Source organism: Kwoniella mangroviensis (assembly GCF_000507465.2).
Source record: "Kwoniella mangroviensis CBS 8507 chromosome 1 map unlocalized Ctg01, whole genome shotgun sequence".
In the NCBI taxonomy this organism is placed as follows: Eukaryota; Fungi; Basidiomycota; class Tremellomycetes; order Tremellales; family Cryptococcaceae; genus Kwoniella; species Kwoniella mangrovensis.
This window is the reverse complement of record NW_027062533.1, coordinates 5,816,573-5,835,229: the sequence shown is the minus strand read 5'-3', so window position 1 is coordinate 5,835,229 and position 18,657 is coordinate 5,816,573. Positions and strand designations below refer to the sequence as shown.

At 44.5% G+C, this 18,657-nt stretch overlaps 8 protein-coding genes across 8 annotated transcripts; 6 read left to right on the top strand and 2 right to left on the bottom strand.

Annotated features, from left to right (window-relative positions):
* Window positions 1–252: 252 nt before the first annotated feature.
* I203_102183 (uncharacterized protein) lies at window positions 253–3,767 on the top strand (the record flags this gene model as incomplete). The annotated part of the gene is made up of 6 exons (XM_065517043.1): window positions 253–531; window positions 592–2,008; window positions 2,128–3,133; window positions 3,204–3,392; window positions 3,494–3,586; window positions 3,647–3,767. The coding sequence occupies 6 exons, from the start codon at window positions 253–255 to the stop codon at window positions 3,765–3,767; spliced, it is 3,105 nt and encodes a 1,034-aa protein (XP_065373861.1).
* A 1,895-nt stretch (window positions 3,768–5,662) lies between these two features.
* On the bottom strand, window positions 5,663–6,845 carry I203_102182 (40S ribosomal protein eS17; the record flags this gene model as incomplete). Its single annotated transcript, XM_019146687.2, has 5 exons — window positions 5,663–5,846; window positions 5,910–6,000; window positions 6,161–6,231; window positions 6,511–6,593; window positions 6,843–6,845. 5 exons carry the CDS (start codon window positions 6,843–6,845, stop codon window positions 5,663–5,665), a joined length of 432 nt encoding a protein of 143 aa, XP_019004220.2.
* Window positions 6,846–7,388: 543 nt separating this feature from the next.
* Window positions 7,389–9,288, top strand: I203_102181 (uncharacterized protein; the record flags this gene model as incomplete). The annotated part of the gene is made up of 7 exons (XM_019146686.2): window positions 7,389–7,426; window positions 7,488–8,219; window positions 8,293–8,379; window positions 8,469–8,556; window positions 8,630–8,776; window positions 8,844–9,026; window positions 9,100–9,288. 7 exons carry the CDS (start codon window positions 7,389–7,391, stop codon window positions 9,286–9,288), a joined length of 1,464 nt encoding a protein of 487 aa, XP_019004219.2.
* A 286-nt stretch (window positions 9,289–9,574) lies between these two features.
* Window positions 9,575–11,400, bottom strand: I203_102180 (centromere/microtubule-binding protein cbf5; the record flags this gene model as incomplete). The annotated part of the gene is made up of 5 exons (XM_019146685.1): window positions 9,575–9,688; window positions 9,771–10,363; window positions 10,422–11,037; window positions 11,132–11,211; window positions 11,313–11,400. 5 exons carry the CDS (start codon window positions 11,398–11,400, stop codon window positions 9,575–9,577), a joined length of 1,491 nt encoding a protein of 496 aa, XP_019004218.1.
* A 1,756-nt stretch (window positions 11,401–13,156) lies between these two features.
* I203_102179 (uncharacterized protein) lies at window positions 13,157–13,825 on the top strand (the record flags this gene model as incomplete). Its single annotated transcript, XM_019146684.1, has 3 exons — window positions 13,157–13,313; window positions 13,447–13,520; window positions 13,622–13,825. The coding sequence occupies 3 exons, from the start codon at window positions 13,157–13,159 to the stop codon at window positions 13,823–13,825; spliced, it is 435 nt and encodes a 144-aa protein (XP_019004217.1).
* A 686-nt stretch (window positions 13,826–14,511) lies between these two features.
* Window positions 14,512–14,972, top strand: I203_102178 (uncharacterized protein; the record flags this gene model as incomplete). Its single annotated transcript, XM_019146683.1, has 3 exons — window positions 14,512–14,560; window positions 14,630–14,736; window positions 14,802–14,972. The coding sequence occupies 3 exons, from the start codon at window positions 14,512–14,514 to the stop codon at window positions 14,970–14,972; spliced, it is 327 nt and encodes a 108-aa protein (XP_019004216.1).
* A 409-nt stretch (window positions 14,973–15,381) lies between these two features.
* Window positions 15,382–16,453, top strand: I203_102177 (uncharacterized protein; the record flags this gene model as incomplete). Its single annotated transcript, XM_065517042.1, has 3 exons — window positions 15,382–15,484; window positions 15,551–15,615; window positions 15,866–16,453. The coding sequence occupies 3 exons, from the start codon at window positions 15,382–15,384 to the stop codon at window positions 16,451–16,453; spliced, it is 756 nt and encodes a 251-aa protein (XP_065373860.1).
* A 1,045-nt stretch (window positions 16,454–17,498) lies between these two features.
* I203_102176 (uncharacterized protein) lies at window positions 17,499–18,279 on the top strand (the record flags this gene model as incomplete). The annotated part of the gene is made up of 2 exons (XM_019146681.1): window positions 17,499–17,555; window positions 17,656–18,279. The coding sequence occupies 2 exons, from the start codon at window positions 17,499–17,501 to the stop codon at window positions 18,277–18,279; spliced, it is 681 nt and encodes a 226-aa protein (XP_019004214.1).
* Between the last annotated feature and the right edge of the window lie 378 nt (window positions 18,280–18,657).

The window sequence follows — 18,657 nt, the reverse complement described above, 5'->3', positions numbered from 1 at the left end:
GGACGGTAGCATGTGGGCCATTTAGGGCACCAGGGGTACAGGTTCTCAGCGATATGCTGGATGAGAATAATGGAAAGTTTTTGCTTAGTCTAGATATCTAGTGATATCTCCTTCCTTATATCTGTCATCGCCTCCAACAGTTTCACATCTCCTTCTGAAGATGTCGTTCATTATAATACTGTATAGCTTGTGCTGACTTAAATAATCACTTTTATGTCGATTCCGCTTCTATAATACTGTCCCGCAATCGAAATGTCACAATACAACAACAACACAATCAATCCCTCTTTCCTCGTTCCTCCCCTTCCTACCCGGAAACAGGTTCCTTCTCAGAAACCGCGCCTCGATACTACTAATTTGATTCCCAACCTTATCAACAGTGATCGACCTCATACAGCTGTTAGTCGACCCGCACCACCACCACTGCACTTACACAGACGTGCCATCAGCTCGATCTCCAGTCTTCCCGTGATTCCAAGCGCTTCAATCGAGCCTAGCTCCATGTCATACCAATGGCCCCCACAATCAGGAGTGGGCACTATCTCGTTCGTCTGCTTAGATTGCCCAATAGCTGACATATCCCTTGCCTAGTACGATTCCCAGAATTATAACAATGCAGTCCAACAGTCATCACAGACCTCCGATGAGAAGGAGCCGCTCAATCTCGCTTTAGGTCCAGGCCAGGGCGTGCTGGATCTGATGGGTATGCACCAGTCGGGTCTGTCCAATTCTGCACCTTCGACCGCTACCACAAGCAATACGAGCAACAGCTCTGGATACAGCAGTTATCATGATGGCGCATCGTATTCCTATCGTCCTTCCCTCAATGTCGATACCAGCAACTCATCCTTTATAACTCCACGGACCCCAGTGCAGTTCCCTCCTAATTCAGCTTATTCGTCTAATCCACCTTCCGGGTTCCCCACCGATAGCATTTCCGATGGTGAGATCATCACTCCCGGATTGCCCATCCAATTCCCCAATGGGTATAACACCTTCCCTTCCAATACCAACATGACGGATTTCTACCCTACAAACGACAAACCAGCGGTGTCATTCCAAGATTTCCAATATTTCCCTTCGCAGTCTACCTACCAATCTGCTCAACAGATATACCAGCCTCAGTCTCAAGGGACTATATCGCCTTCTCAACTTGGAAATACCCAAAACTTGAAACCAACAAAGAGTTTCAGTGATCTTTTGATGGGCAGCCGTGCATCATCTTCATCTTCTAGCTCGGCCGAAGGCCAACACGATTGGAGTGGGAATGTACTAGACGAATGGACAAGACCTCTCGGTAAAGCTTTGAATCACGATCCTCAGTCTTCTTCTGCCATCGATTATTCGAACCTTGCTGGACCGTCGCGCAATCCTCTCTCTTCCCTACCATCAGTTCAGGTATCTCCTGCTCCACCACCAGGTGCTCTCGACGATGCTATGCGCCAATATGTCCATGCACCTAATCGACTAGCTTTTGGCGAGAGGAAATTGATCGTCATGAGTCCAAAAGTCGGCCAGAAAAGTTACGGTACCGAGAAGAGGTTCCTTTGTCCTCACCCACAGGCGACTCTGATCGGCGGTTCATGGTGGAACAAAGCTCAAGATGGTTGTCCGGTGTCTCCATTGGTAGCACCCAGAATCAACATCAGTCTCACGGGTGAACAGCCAGTAAAAGACGCTGCAGTCAGCTGGACAGCTGTCGATGGGACTAACCTCGACGAGAAGATCAACACTCAAGCACTGAATACGGAGGATCAACCCTTTGTTGGAAACGTCGCTGGGAAAAACCTACATATCTCGGATAACGATGGTAAAAGACGTGAAGTCAAGGCTTTGGTAACGATCAAAGCTCCGTTGAAAGTTTTCGCCGGACCGAACGGTTGGGGAATATCCAAGAATACACTGAAGGATATCAGTGATGAGAGAACGTTAGGTATATTTGAGAGCAAGGAGATTAAGGTGATCAGTAAACCTTCGAAGAAGAAATCAAGCGCGAAAGCTGGAGAAAGTGAGTCTGAACATCTCGCGAACGTTGCTAATCCATTACAGTGATCATCAGTCATGGATCGACGATTGCTCTTTTCAACCGAGTCAAATCGCAGACCACTTCCACGAGATACCTTTCAGTCGTACCCGACTTCACTCGTATAACAGGATCCGATGGATTACCAGTCACTGGCGCTCAACCACCTGTTTATCCCAATCAAAGATCTACGTTCAGCGGCTTCACAGCGGATGCCAATAATTGGGAATCATTTATCATTTGGCTCGTAGATCCTAATCGACCCGGTGGACCAAGTTTAGCGCCTCCCCCGCATCCCGATTGGCCTTCTCCACCAGCAAATATCATTGCTCCCAGTATGCTCGTTCCCCCGATTCGATACAATTCGACTGTAGTTCTGCAATCACTTCAGACGGGTGTGATCTCTCCTGTTCTGATAGTCCGAAGGATCGAATCGGATGCCGATGCTGTCGGGATGGATGGCCATAACGCGGATATCCCCTCGGCTTTACCTCTAGGAGAATACGCCGGTGATTTAGTATCTCAGCTTCAGAAAGTAGCTTTCGAACTTTATCGAACTGATACTATGGAGAGATTGGCCAACGACCCGAGATATGGGGGATTCTGGCTAGCCTGTGTCCAAGAAGCTGTATCGGATCAATTGATCGCGCAAGAAAGGAAATGGAGTAACGTGCAGATATCTCACCGTGGTGGTTCTCGACCAAACTCCGTACCCAACACACCTCAACAGAGATTCGGTGTTTTGCCCATGACGCCGCATAAAGCATCGATGCACTTACCTTCCACACCTTCAAGTCCGGTCAGCTCAAACTCGTCGACGACATTTGATTATTTCGGTACGCACAGCAGGAAATCATCTACGCATTCTTTGATGTCGCCTAACATGCCTGAAGTTCCTTTACCGCCTTCTTCGACGGATGGCGGACCAGTCCGAAAACACCGTACGGGTTCGATGGGCAAAAACGTTAATGGACCGTTTGTTAGACCTCTTCACAAGAAAAGAGGTTCGTCTTCTGGATCACTCGAATACCTCCCTAGTCCCGCCATGACTTCCTCGCCGGAGAATCATAGGATGCAGTGGACGATGGACGTCGGTGATAGTTGTATATGGTGATTCAGCCCCTTTTTCCCTTGCTATGAAAAGTAATTTACTGATTGTGGATGTGATGTGACGATATAGGAGTATCGTCAGTACCGAGCAAACGACATACACGTTCTACGTTCCACCCTACGCTCAAGAACCTGTTGAACCCTATGCGCCATTTCCAATCGCCAATCGGATGTTACCTTCAAATTTGAGTGCGGACAATGGCCCCGCCAGGTACAATCAGCAATACACTTCGCATACGGACACACCGTTGATGACATTGTGAGCGATCTTTTGTGTTTATATCGTTGGATATGTGTGGCTAATTATTAGATGATCTTACCCCTTTTTGTTCTTCGTTGTGCGTTATCGAATGATTGTAGGTACGGGAAGAATTTTGTCAGAGCACCGGATGGACATGCGCATCATGTAGTGTACTTTGGGTCTACACCGGCACACTATAATGAAGTCAGATGGTGAGTCGAATGTCTTTCCTTCGCTGTACCTCGGGCTGACTATGCACTCATGCAATATAGTCACGAAGTCATGGCTGCTGCCGAACCGAAATTACCTCCTGGCACTCGAGCACCTATATTTATAGTACGAGAAGATGGAGGCGTCATCATTCCTACCAATCTGACTTATCCTCCCACATAATTGATCTTCTTGTAACTTGACGATACAGAAGGAAAGGGAGCGAGTCAACTTTTCTCAAGTACATACCCACATTCATACACATATTCACACACAAATTGTATAGTTTCATCATAATCGGCATATCATCTTTCAGTCTTTTTCTTTCCAATATAGAGTATATCATCCTTTTTTGCTTTCCTTTTCTGATTCGGTTTGGTACGGTTTTTTGGTTTTTCCTTGACAGAAATCATCAATATACTGTCATTCACTAATATATTGGTAATTGGTTTTCTTCTGTTATACATTGTTTAATCTAATCCTGGCTGCGTGGTTTATCAGGTTGAACGGGATAAGATGTATATACACTACATGAGATATGAGCTATATGTAATTATAATAAGTATAGAAGAAATGATGATGAAATGGACAACACGAGATACATCACAAAATCACTATTCGAGAGGTTTCACTTGAAATGGTCAGATGAATTCTGATTGTGTTGAATTAGATCAGTGGAGAGGGATGCTCGATAAGCGTTTTCCATTCGAGCCTTCTAGATCTCTCAATGATCATTGATATAAACCACTTCTACGGTGGTAAAAGTGGGGTTCCGGCGTTTGTATATTTGTATCTTAGATAGACAAGAGAGTGATCGAGACCATGAAAAGAGGAATGCAACACAGCAGATCATCGATCATGCCCAATTAGGTATCTCCCAGTGAGGTCTCTAAAGAAGTATTTGAGAAACCCGATACTGTAGTCTGTTAGACCATCTCATCTATCTCAGTCGTCATTGACTTACAAAGCTATGTTTGAGTGATCAAGTTCCTCCAGTACGTCGTAGCATGCATATAAAGGCTGTCTTACTTGTTTCTGGGACTCTGGAATTGTCAGCCGAGGCAATACCGTCAAGCTAGAACTGGTTACACTTTTATAGTACCAACCATACGATCGACGCATAGCCAATTCATAACGCGATCCTTCAGCATTTACTCCAGTATCATGCCAAAGCAACTTGAGTCTCTGTCATCCAGCCCTGCTTACTTATCCCGGTGATGAAATCTGACCCATCGATATCCTCGTGCAGAGATCGAGAAGAAAGAGAAACACCGAGTAAAGAAATTCGTCAAGAAATGGAATGACGAAACGATGATTATCCTAACTGCTGCTGGAGTTGGAGTCGCCACCGCAAGTTTGGGTATTTCGACTTTGTCATTGGGAGTAGCAGTTTTAGCTTTATTATGATACTGGAAGCGTAATGGTGAACACAACAAATACAGTCAGTAAGTCATGTCTTCTCTGTGATGGAGCTTTACAGATAGGTTATGCTGTATTTTGTGGTTGACTAAGTGATTTAGTTAGGAATGTAGACGTAGATGAGTATACCATCATTATTCACCACTCCAGATTGGTAAATATGATGTAACGGGTGGTTAGTAGCTATTGTCGGATAAGACAAAGTCAAGATGATTGTGGAATACTGCAAGTGTATAAGCTGTCTGTATACGGAATGTTTGAATATGTGAAGAACCGATCGGTATCTCACATGTACCCCTGACGATTCATGTCAGCATAACATGGTAAGTAGACGTAATTCCCAAAGCTTGAGAGGGTGGCAACTCTCAACGACTTTATGGGTAGGTCGATGTTGACTAGAATGACTGCCTCGTTCGCCTTATTCTTTTCCGAACAAACGGGTGTGGACAAGTCATCAATTATAAGTAATTTCAAAACAATCACCGACATGTCAGAACCAGCAGAATCAGGAGATATTCCCTTGACCTTCCTTCACGCAGTGAAACCTCGTACTGTCCAAACCGAAATCCTTTCTTTTGCAAGTTTGTATATGAGGCATAATCATCGCATCACCACTACAAACATCCTTATCCAAACTAAACCCAAACCTAACCTTCGGTTTAAGCTCGGCCTGAACCAGGGACGAATCGGGTCTTTCTCTCTCTTGGGGCGTTGGCAGAGACGTTGACGACGTTGACGTTGAGATCGTCGAAACCTAATGACTTGAGGAGGTCTTTGGTCTCGCTGTCTACTTCGAGAGGTGATTCGGCGTTGGCGGCAAGGGCAGAGACGTCGGGTACGTATCTGACAGAGATAGCAAGTCAGTATTCCAGTACACACGAATAGTGACATAGGAGTCGAACTCACTGATCCTTTCGCTCTCTCTCCTCCTCTTGCAACTTGAAGGAGATACCTCTTACAGGACCCTTTTGGATTCTCTTCATCAAGTGGGTGGTGACTGCGAATTGAAAGACCAACAATAATCAGTTGGCTATTCTATATTAACCATTTTGCCATGGTGAAGAAAGAGGCCGAGTGTTATTGTCGATCCCTCAACCATTTGACCGAACGGCAATAACCCTCTTGACCCCTCTCTTCCCAGATACAACCTCACTCACATCCGGCAACCTTGTTTCGGAGTCGTTTAGAAGGAACGGCAGCTACCTCATCGAGGAGTCTTTTGTTGGTGCTGTGGTAAGGCAGAATTTGATCAGTCACCATTTCTTTGGATATATCATCTACCCAACGAGAATCTGCCTTCCTGCCTTTTGCCTTCTACATCCAATTCACTATGGTATCGTCTCGAGCATTATACTGATAAGACATTTCCTCCTTTCATGTCACGACAACAAAATCCACCTAATCCACTCCTTCACTTCCCCCTCCAATATCCAGTATCCCACACACAAAATTCTTCCAGTCCAGAACCCAGTAAAAGTATGACCTTGAATAACAAATCGATACTCACTGGAAATCGAGAGTGAGTCTAGGGTAGTACTTCTCGATGAGAACTCTAGAAGCTCGCTTGACAGTCTTAGTTCTAACTCGACCCTGTTATACCAATATCCACATCCATATCCATATTGACATAATCCAGCGGCGTTGAACCATTCCCATGAACCAGTTATAGTAGTTGACCATCCATCATTATCCATCGTATCGAACGAAAATTTGTGATTATAGATAAGTCGAGGGCGATGGGGAATAGTGATAGCACCAAGAGAGAGAAAGAGATAAAAACATCCCTAGGTCAGCATGGTCCACTCCTATACTCGTCGACGGTCATGATGGGGTACACACCATTTTGAATAGTTGGCTGCTGTAAAAGGTTAGCAAAGACGAAGGATAAATCTACCTATATGTAACTTGATGAATCTTTGACACAAACTGGTCGAGCAGCAGCCAGTGAGCAAGCGGTAGCACTGAGAGTTGGTCAGGGAGTCAAGCTTGCATAGAGTGACGGAAGCTTGAATACGGGGAAATGGTGGAAATGCCACACTGCACAGGCAGGGTGATCAATGTGGCACATGCCTTGGTGCCTGAACAGCCCATCGGCGATAAGCTATATCCGATCAAAGCGTCGCCCAGAGATAGCCCTCCTCATCTCATCGGTTTCCGCCGAGATGAGCATGTGCCTCCACCTGCCATCTCCCTGAATCCGCTGTTGATCTTTGCTATCGGTGTGATGATGAGTTGAGTTACAAGTCAAGATGACATCCATCCTTCACAGAGGAGTCAACGTCCTTTGACTAACATTGTAGAAAGCAATTTGAGAACTTATCCCATTCCCTTTGTTCTCTCCAATCGTGTCAATCACCTCATATGTCTACTATCAATAAGTCCACAATGAAAATCCCACCTTCCCCTCCTAAAGACGCAGTCAAGTATGTCCTCATCCCTGCGTTTCCCCATCTACAAGATATCATCGCTAATCTCAGCCATCAGATTCTGTGAATTCGTCACATCGTCTCCTACGCCGTTTCACGCAGTATCAAACTTATCCTCTAAACTCCTCGCAAGTGGGTTTAAATCTATCTCGGAAAGATCGCCGGATTTAAATCAATTCCAACCTGGTTCCAAGCTATTCTACACCCGAAACCAATCTTCCATCGTCGCATTAACACTTCCTTCTCATCCCAGTAAAGAAACTTCAATCTCTTTCGCAGTAGGACACTTGGATTCCCCATGTTTAAAGGTCCGACCTGTATCTAAAAGGCAGAAAAGCGGTTACCTGCAAGTTGGAGTGGAATTGTACGGAGGAGGTATATGGCCAAGTTGGTTCGATAGGGATTTATCTCTTGCTGGAAGAGTCATCATATCCAACAAGTCTGCCAACGGACCGAGTTATGTCTCCAAACTTGTCAAGATCGATAGACCGTTATTACGAATTCCATCTTTAGCTATTCACTTGGATAGATCTATCAACGACGCTTTCAAGTTTAATAAGGAAACTGAATTCTTACCTATCTTAGGTCTTGTGGCGGATCAACTGAATGACACTGGTACTGGTCAAGGTCCATCCAGGACAGGTACACCTCAGCCTTTCAGTGGGAATAGTACACCCAAGGAGAATGAAGATGATGTAGCGAAAATGGAAACGAAGCATCATCCCTTGCTTTTGGCTGTACTGGCCGATGAGCTGGGTTGCGAGGTTGGAGATATACAGGATTTCGAATTGTATGTGATTTGGTCAGCTCCTTCCTTGTAGGAAAAAAAAACATGAAAGCTGATATGCTGGGTGCATCTTTAGATCGTTGTATGATACTCAGCCTTCGACTGTCGGTGGTCTATCAAACGAATTCGTGTTTAGTCCAAGATGTGATAATTTGATGACATCGTGAGTTCCTCTGTCTTATTTAGGTCCATCCATTGACCTTCATTTGACTCACATATCCTTGCTCCTTGTACTAATACAAACCTTCACAGATTCTGCTCGATCGAAGGTCTATGTGAAGCAGCCGGATCCTCCAGCGATAATACAATTCGATGTGTCATCCTATTCGATAACGAAGAAGTATGTTCTCCTAAAGCTGGCAGCTGAAGGAGATCTTTGCAGGCGACAGCTGATACATTCCATTTGGGCACAGGTCGGCAGTGTATCCCACCATGGAGCAGAGTCTAATCTTCTCCCTTCATTCGTAGAACGTATCGTCTCTTTACCTACCTACGAGAAAATAGGATATCACAATCTTCTCGCGAACAGTTTCCTCGTATCAGCAGATATGGGGCATGCCGTGAGCTTCCCTCTTCGCTTCGCTTTCTATGGGATGATGAGCTAATTATTCTTGGTTTCGGGATCAGGTAAATCCAAATTACGAGAATAAATATGAGACCAACCATTCACCCAAGATTAACGGCGGTATAGTCATCAAGACCAACGCAAATCAGCGATATACCTCGAATGCCCAGACTACCTTCCTGTTGAGGAGAGTAGCCAAGAAGGCCGGTGTGCCTACTCAAGAATTTGAAATCAGGAATGACTCTGTAAGTGCGATTTGGTCGTACCAACCATGTAATACATACTGACGAATTGTTTCTTATTTGATTTTATCTTTAGACATGCGGTTCAACAGTTGGACCTCACTTATCAACTCACGTTCGAACCGTCGACATTGGGCTCGCACAACTCTCGATGCACTCCATAAGAGAGACGGCGGGTTCTCACGACGTGAGGTATTATATCGATTTCTTCAAGACGTATTTCGATGTTGTAAGGGAGTACGATTTGGATCTGAAGGTGGATTGATAGTATAGCATATGACCGAAATGCCCAGATGAAGGGCGAATGCAATAATCAGTAGATGAGGAAAGATTGATAGAACTTGATGTTGTCGATGAAGATGTTGTATGAAGTAGTCGTTGATTTGTGAATGCACTGCCCAAGACACAAGGGTAGAAATTGATGAATTCTGGAAAATCTCAAGGATGCTTCGCAGTTTAACTTGAATATGCGAGGACAATGCAAGAATACATACAGGAATGAACCCTAAAATGAGATACGAGGGAAAATACGAATAAATCAACGCCAAAAACTAAGCAGAAGCCTTCTTCTCCTTCTTCTCCTTCTTGGCTGCCTTTCTTGCTGCGCGCTCTTCGGCGGTCTCCTCTCGCTCTATACCATCTTCAGTCTTTACCTTCTTCTTTTTCTACGCCAGGTCAAAAATCCAGGTATCAGCAAATCACGTCGTACAGAATCCAGTTGTTTTAGCGACATGCAGACAAACTCACTTTTTCCTTCTCTCCATCACCTTTAGAAGGAGTAGCAGCAACTTCACTCTCAGTAGCCCTCTTTCTCTTCTTCTCAGTATCCTTCTCATCCACTTCTATAGGGGTTATCGTAGCAGCCGCTGGTGGTTGAGTAGGTACCAAACCACCTTCCTCCGTTTGAGCGGCATTGTAATCTACATACTCCTTGTTCCAATCTTGAGGTGTAACACCATCAATTGATTTACCGTATTTATCCAATTTACCAGTCTTGATCATCTTTTTCTTCTCTTGAGCTTTTGGTCCCAAACCCCATCTTCGTGGATACAAATCTCTGTTCATTATACATCTTTTCACTTTGGCTACCACACCATGATCACACGAAGCGAGATCGACAGTAGACATCATAGCTATTCCAATGGCGATGGCTTCACCTTTGGTAGTCATGAGTACGACCTCCTCGTTGACTTCTATATCGGATTCGTATCGTAGTAAACCGGGAATCATCAATTTGGCACCGTAACAGACAGCATTGACCGCTGAGTCCTTGACGACAACTCGCTTGAAGTTGGTTAAAAGCGATTCGAGAGGTCGGATGACTCGTCGAAGGTATGATTCTACGTTGGCGATCAGCAAGACCATTCAGACCGAGACTTCGATCTAAGAACAACTCACCATCTCTGGTATTATCGTATAACCACTGAGCATCCAACACATCATGCATCGAAACGATATCATCATTTTCACCCGTGATACCCGATCTTACTCTTCTAAGTTCTTGCATGTGTGCTCCAACTCCCAACAATAAACCCAAATGAACACACAGAGTTCTAATATAAGTACCAGCTTCGCAAGATACCCAGAAAACACCCATATTCCTCTTATCGTCATATTCTACCAATTTCGATTCGTAAATCGTCCTCACTCTAAGTTGTCTCTTGACGGCTGAGATCAAAGGTGGACGTTGGAACAAAGCTCCAGTCAAAGTTTCCAAAGCTCTCGCAACGGCTTTTTCACCCTCTGGAACTTTATCGTGGAATCGAACTACACAGACATACTCTTTTCCTGCACCTTGTTGAGATTTGACTAGACGTGTGGCTCGATCGATACATACGATCAAACATCCTGTGACCTTTGGATCTAAAGTACCGGAATGACCGGTCTTCTCAACTCGGAGGATACGTTTGAGCCATGCGACGACTTCGTGAGAGGATGGGTTGGAGGGTTTGTCGAGGTTGATGACTCCTGATTTGACGTAGGTTTGGAGATCTCGCTTGAGAGGAGAGACGCCCTGTACAAGACCACGTATAAAGCATGAGTATGATGTACGAGTTGTAGATCCATATGAGAGACAGCATGAAGAGGAACATGGGTTATTTACTTACAGTAGGGATAGGAGTGAAGTGCGAAGATCTGACCAATAATTTATCGTAGTTCTTCAATAAAAGAGGCCATTGAGAGGTATCTAAAACACAAAAACTCCTTCAATCAGCTCTGTCACATCGTACACTTGCTTAGACCGGTTGTTCTTCAGAGGATTTGGCTACAATGATGCACGACACTCACCAAGCTTGGGCGTGGCAGCTTCACTCTTAATAGCATAATCTTCCGTCTGTTGCAACTCCGTCACCTGTCCATTCGTTAACGAAGCCATTTTGTTCGTTTGTCGTTTGTCGTGTATGACTGAATATCTACAATCTCCCGTTCGATCTCTATCTAGGATTTGTTGACCTAGCTGAGGTTTCTTTGGAAGTTGATTGGGGTCTGGTCTTATCCACTTGGACAAATTAGAGTCTTGGTCTGAACGCAGAAGTGGGAGAATTGCGAGATTAGAAAAATCGAAAAAAAAGGATTTGGTGGAAACTGCTTAGAAATGGTGGAGTTCAACATCATCTCCGAAGGTTGAGCTGGTAAAAGACTTGTCGATATCACCGCAGGCGAAACGAGTGTGGCGGTTCTGGGTTTCATCCAGTTCAGTGGAATGATGAAGTAGCAAAGTTAAGTATTTGCATTGAAGTGCACGGCATGCATAATGAATGCAAACGGGACTCATCGGTAGGACGAAGCCTATCGAAAATCTTCATTCTCCATGACAGTAGTACTCCAGGTGAAGGACGTGTGAAGACCTTCGAATGGACTCGTGTTCCTTGATAAATGTACTGAATGTGTTACATGAACTTGAGTGACGAGAGCGTCATCAGCACCCCAAAGCCTCCTTGAAGTATCTGGAATTTTCTTTTTGGTTCGTCAGATCCAAAAGCGACTGTCGGTTCCATATGTCTACTCAGAACCCTCTCGTCTCGTTCGAACTGCCTTGAAAGGCAAGTCCTGTTCAGACTTATCTGTATCTGTGATCGTAGTGCTATACCCCTATCTCCCCGTTTCAAGGTCATCTCTCTCCCTCCGGAGCGGGTGGGTGAATGAACCAGGTGGAAGTAGATATGCAAGCTAATAGAGCCTTAGAGGAGTAACTGGGGTATCTTGTGGGTGTTATGCTGTATACTAATCCTGATTCCAGCATTACCCCAGAAATAATCATGACGCGTGATATGATGATTTTTTTCCTGAAGATTTCATTTATTACTCTACTCCACTTTTTCATCTCCCTGCTTCACGTAAATCTTTTTAAAAAGTACATTTATGTAGATACCATACAGGTGGTGGTGAGCGGCTACGCTGAAATGAACCGCCAAAGAGCATCTAAACAGAGGTGAGGAAGAAGGAGAACAGAGCGGAAAAGGAAAAGGAAAAGAAATACTAGACCAGATCACTGTACCATGCCATCTCACTGTTACTAGGATGAATGACATCCCCGAAATAGAATCAGCTGTTTGTACCCTCAAACCATCTTCCTATCGTAAAATCAGGATTTGATACGGTAACAGTAAATGGTATGATATCATCCGAAACATCACACTACCACATGCATCGCTCTTTCAGTTCAGGAAGATAACGTTACATCGTTAGTGTTGATACATCGGACATCGGTATTCCTTAGATCTCTCTCATCTTTTTATCGCTTCTTTACCGCCTTTTCTGTATAACACACAAACAGAACATGGCATCAGATCCGACGGGTCAATTCGCTTTTTAAATACATTCCAACGCTATCAATCACCGTTTTGCCCGATCAGCCGTGCTTACCGTACCGTTGTACGCTAAATATAACATAACATCTTCCTTTCAAAGTTGGACTCCTGTAACCCAACTTATCGCCGCTCGATCCTCTACCAATTTTCAAAACTTCTTTTCAATACTTAAATTAATCAACATTAATCGATTGACCACCGGTGAATCCTTTGTTTGCTTTATCATATCATCAGCCCGTCAATAGATATCGTTCATAATTCAGATACCTCATCGACGTATACGATATTATCGAAGTGAACAATTAATACGATCTAACAATAATGACATTTCAACCTCAACCCCCATCGCCCGGCTCGTCATCTACCTCATCCCGTGATCGATACACATTCAACATCGATGAGAAGCAAAGCAGACAGGGGAATGTATCGAAACATCCCTATATGTCTGAGTATCGTGAGAGACAGGGATCAGCGTCTGGTGAGTAGGATTCTCTCTATCCTCCTCCTTCCATTTTTCCATTTAAATCATCTTCCAAATCAAACGGTGAATAGTCAGTATTTGACGATCACTAAAACGAATACTGATCATACATATATATTCACTCTTCTAGACGAAAGTACAGGTCCATACGATCATCTCGCCCATCGACCACGCAAGAGCTTCCTCAAAAGACTAACATCATGTGTGAGTAACCGCTCGCTTCTTTTCACACTCAAATTCCTCATAGACGCCTCTCCTTCATCGTATGTATTTAGCACATGCTAATGACCGGTGTTTTTGGACAGTTCGAATTTGACGATTCCGATCCCGTCGCACGCTATCGACCACGGCACGAAGCGATCTTCGGTAAGAACCCCGTCTATAGGAATCATCAGATCCAACCTCAGAATGATACACAGTCGAAGATGATTCCCAGTGAGACACAGGCTCCGAATAGCTTTGCGGGTGGGATGACTGGTGGGAGTGGAACGGGTGGTGGAGCTTGTTAATAGTAACTCTCAATGATCCATCTCATTGATGACGATAGATCGAGATTTGTATAGTAGTATCCCCATAGATCATATCTCTCCTACACCTTTACCCGGTGCATTGTATCATAATCTTCTATGCTATGTCGACATACATCAAACGATGTGGGTTATCTGCCAAGTCTTGGGTCAAGTTCGCTTGGCGAGTATTTTGCGATTGCGTAGTCTCGGAATAAACGGTATCTTATCTTTGATATGAACAGTCATACCATCATCTGACCACGCGACTGCCCTCGGACAGACTACGAGTACTTCTAGATATGGTACATTATCCTTCTTCTTTGTTCAATACAATACAGTCCATCAATATGGCGAGAGGTCCTGCCGCACTGCAATAGTATTTGGGTCCAAATATAGAAATAAGCATGGTTAGATCGTATTTCAAGGGAATTCCAAAACGCCATGATCGTCTGCTTTGTTCCTGAACTATTTTTGTCAATTTCACACTACTCGAGTATCGTATCGCCTTGTCCCCCGAAAAGGACAAAGCAACCGAAATGCATGAAATGTCAGCCCCCACGATGGATCGTTGAATGTCAGTGTTCTTCTTCAATATCCTTGCAAAAGTCGTCTCTGCATCAGTCTACCTTATACTGTTTGATAGGAGACATCAATCGTCTTGCAGGGAGACGGGGGAACCATCTATCATGTCCGGCTACCCGATGAAAGCTCAGCCCACTCAGCAAAGCACAATGAGTGAGTCATCTCTGATTCCCATCCTGATTTATCGCATCGACAAATTGAATTAAACGGGATCTCTTTAAGGTCGAAATGAGGGTAGCAAAGTAAGACGAGAGGAAGCAGACGATATATCGATATACAGTTTCTCGGATGAACATTCAGGAGGATGGTTGTGCTGTTTCGGTAGAAGTGTGAGTACATATATATACACATCATTTTCAGATACAGTATGGTGGGGCCTAAATCCTGAATATAGTCGAGCTCGAAGAAACAGAAGAAGAGTCAAAACACAAATACCCATTCGAATCAAAATCAACCTGTCTATCAGAAATCACTACCTACTCCCCAGACTTCACCTGCATTATCGGATCAAGGATATAACAACACCGTCTTTCAGCCTTACAATACGCCGACCACTCTGCAGTAACAGTGAAGGGAGAGATGAGGGGATGATGAAACACCCGAGAATATTGGATCATCTGTATAAATACGTGTATAATGAAGATAAGATGTATGTTGCATGTTGTATATCCAGACTTTCCTTGTTTCGTTTCTTATACAGTGGTACCGTATGATCGTCACTGAAGATATCGAAGGCTTGATTTCGAAGTATGGTGGTGAGGCAACATGCTGTAACGACCAAAGGGGGGTTGATGTCGCACGGACATATGCACACCTGATGCTGTGCCCTCCTCGCCATCAATCGATCTCTTAGATACACAGCTCATACTCGGTTATACAGTACTTCGCAGGTGATCTCTTTTGACTTGGAACTATCGCTTCTCACCATACGGCATTACTCCCCGAGCCTCACCATTCATATAATCAGCCCACACATGTCCAGCTCGACCGAGAACGCTAATGCCAATGTCAATGCAGCTGAAGATGAGGAGAAGGAGAAGAAACGGGATAAGGATGGGGAGAAACAGGTGAACGTGGGCAAGTAACACTTGTTTTCCTTCGGGTGTTCCTACAATGACGTTCCGATGTGTGAATTGGGAATAGGTACACTTCGTGATAGACAGAATATATGTCAATATGTTGGAAGGTTGCTAAGAATTGCCAAGAAGGTATGTACCGTGTGCTTTGCACCGTATCACTTGTCTTTCCCATTCGCCAGCTTGTCATCTCTAATCAAACTCCGACATCCGCCAAGGAAGCGTGGAAGACAAAGCTGACGGATAAACAAAACTATAAATCACCCAGTACGTTGAACTCCCTCTTCGCTAAAAATTCAGACATCCCATGAGCTATCAATGACCGCACTATGATAGTCGTCCCCACAGCAGCACCCACAAACGTCTGGATAAATCATTCCAGATCGATCCTACTCCCCTCTCAGGTCCACTCGCCTCATCATCCTCTACCCCACCTCCTAATCCCCACCTCTCTCACCCTCCTCGTCTCATTCACGTACCACCCACTGCACCAAAGCGAGACCACATCTCAGCGGGAGAATATGCTAGTCGTCAAAGAGAATTATTCAGACACAAACAGGCTATGAAAGATAATTCCAACACTTATATCCCTGTCACCTCTTCAACATCTAACACCTCAGCACCGAAGTTGAACTCAAATAGAGAAATCATATGGTGCGATCAGCCTAACACACATCCCCCTTCATGCTGCTGTGTTATAACCCAAGATAAGAAGGACGAAGATAGAAGAGAGGGGTGGATACAATGGGATCAGGTAGATTTGGGAGCGTTCTATAATTTGATGCAAGATTTCTCATCGGATGGCAATGGGGGATATTGTGATTGTCATGGACATCCAGTAAACCTCTGTTCTTCTTCATATGATTCAGGAGGAGGAGGAATGGACGCTAGTGGTTGCTCGGGAGGTGGTGATTCAGGTTGTGGATCTTCTGGGTGCGGAAGTGGAGGGGGCTGTGGTGGTGGTGGATAAGGAAGGACAGTTCTTATATGTGACCTCGCCAAGAGGAAGGGGTATACATTGGAGGGAAAAAATGTATCTCTGAAGCATATCTACTGTGTAGCTATATATATACACCTCTGTATGTTGGCTTGTACGAGTGATGACCTTCAATTGGTCACAATTCTTTCCGACATCTGTGAAGGCTCTACTGGCCTTGAAAAATATCGAGCGAAGTTGGAAGTACATTTTCACACACGGCCTTTGCTTCTCCTCCGAGATGCATGACGTCTACCGGGCCTCTTCCATGGTACATTTCTATCCGCGATAAAGACAAGGCCAAAGAGATGCCCAAGATGCTGAATGGTTCTGACTGCGGCCGTATACCACAAAAGGAGGCTAAACATCTCATCTCATCTCCATCGCGAATAGCAACCGGATATCAACTCATCCGGAAGAGTTTGTTCAGATAAGGATGTACAGTATTCGAGTACATGTATCGTCATCCATATAGGTAGTACCCGACGATATCGGAATGCACGTTCGTAGGATGTCACAGATACGGTATGCTTCTTGTGTACAAACAATGAAATGAAATGCATCAGTGCGCTGTCGATCATCTATGACGTAAACGAGTGGTGGTATCGGGGGGTTACTCCTTGATAACCGACCAAGGCACAGAACAGAAGATAAACAATTGCACACGAGCACGTCTTATCTATCAGTATTATTGGGCTGTACAAGTGTTTCATCGCCTCTGATAATACCGCTTGAGCAGATGATGGATTATAACCGGAGTGTCCACCTCGGAAAAGGTATATAAACCCTATCGATTCAAGTCAAGATGAGATATGATGTTGCCATCCATCCCTACTCCCAACTACCACAGGGGAACCGTCACTCATACACCCTCGCTACTCTCAGCTCATCATTTATATAATCGAGACCTTTCCTCAAACTTCTCTGGTGATATAACAAGTCAGACAATATATAGGATGACTCACACCGACATCAATACTCGTAAGCCCGATCCCTCATCTGCTTTCTCATAGCTGATCAGTCTTCTCGTATATAAGAAATGCAAGAACAAGGTACACTCCGACTTCGAGGTGGTGGATTCTTCGGCTTGTTCAGAGTGAGTAGCAAACCTAATCTTTCGTTCTTGTCCTACTCATCAAAAATCCTATCGGGATGACATCGTACTGAAGGTGAGACACTGACTTCATTATTCACAGCGTCGGTTCTATACCATGGGTAACCCAAAGGACTCGTTCGATACTCCTTCGATCACATCTGCTTTGATACAACTTACTGACGTATTGATCGATCGCAGAAACAACCTCACTCCTACCACCACCCCCGTCTCCTCCTCGGAGACCCAATCCGAACTTGAGAAACCGTATAAATCACTCACTCCACCCGAACCCAAAGCCAAAGTCAAACAGGAATCCAAAGCTAAAGCCAAAGCCAAAAAAGCCAAAACTACAACCTACAAACACTCTACCGTTTCCGACCGAAATAACGGAACCGGATACGGAAGTGGATACGGTTATAACGCTGGATCCTACGCTATAGGTTATGGTACACCTTATATACCCAGTTGTCCTCCTACAGATCTGGGTAATGGCGGTTTTGGTCATGGACATGGACAAAGCCATGGTAATAGCAATGGCTGTGACTCAGGTGGAGGAGGGGGTCATCATGGTCATTCGGGTGATTCCGGTGGTGCTGGAGGAGGTTCATCTTGCGGTGGTGGATCTTCAGGTGGTGGTGGTGATTCAGGTGGTGGATCTTCATGTGGGGGAGGTGGATCTTCCTGCGGAGGAGGTGGGTCGTCTTGTGGTGGAGGAGGTTCTTAAAGACTGAATGAGGGAGTATAGTAAGAATAAGAGGACATAGGAGACGAGCAAACTGATACTGAATATGAAGTATCTCCAGACAAGTAATGAATTGAATCGAAGAAAGATTTGTACAAACTATGTAATAATCCAGTATGAAATGTATGTATCGAGTAAATCTTTAGCGATTGTTGCTTGGGCTGAGCTGGTTAAGAAGAGCACGTCTCTACCGAGATTTGGTCAACCGTGTGTGACGTGATCGTCTCGATAAAGAAGGTCAAATGAGGATAGCAGTATACTGTACATTAGATAAACAAGTTGACGAGGGAATCTATTTTGTAATGCATGATATATGTGATCAAGATAGATAGATATCAGAATGATATACATTATAGAAAA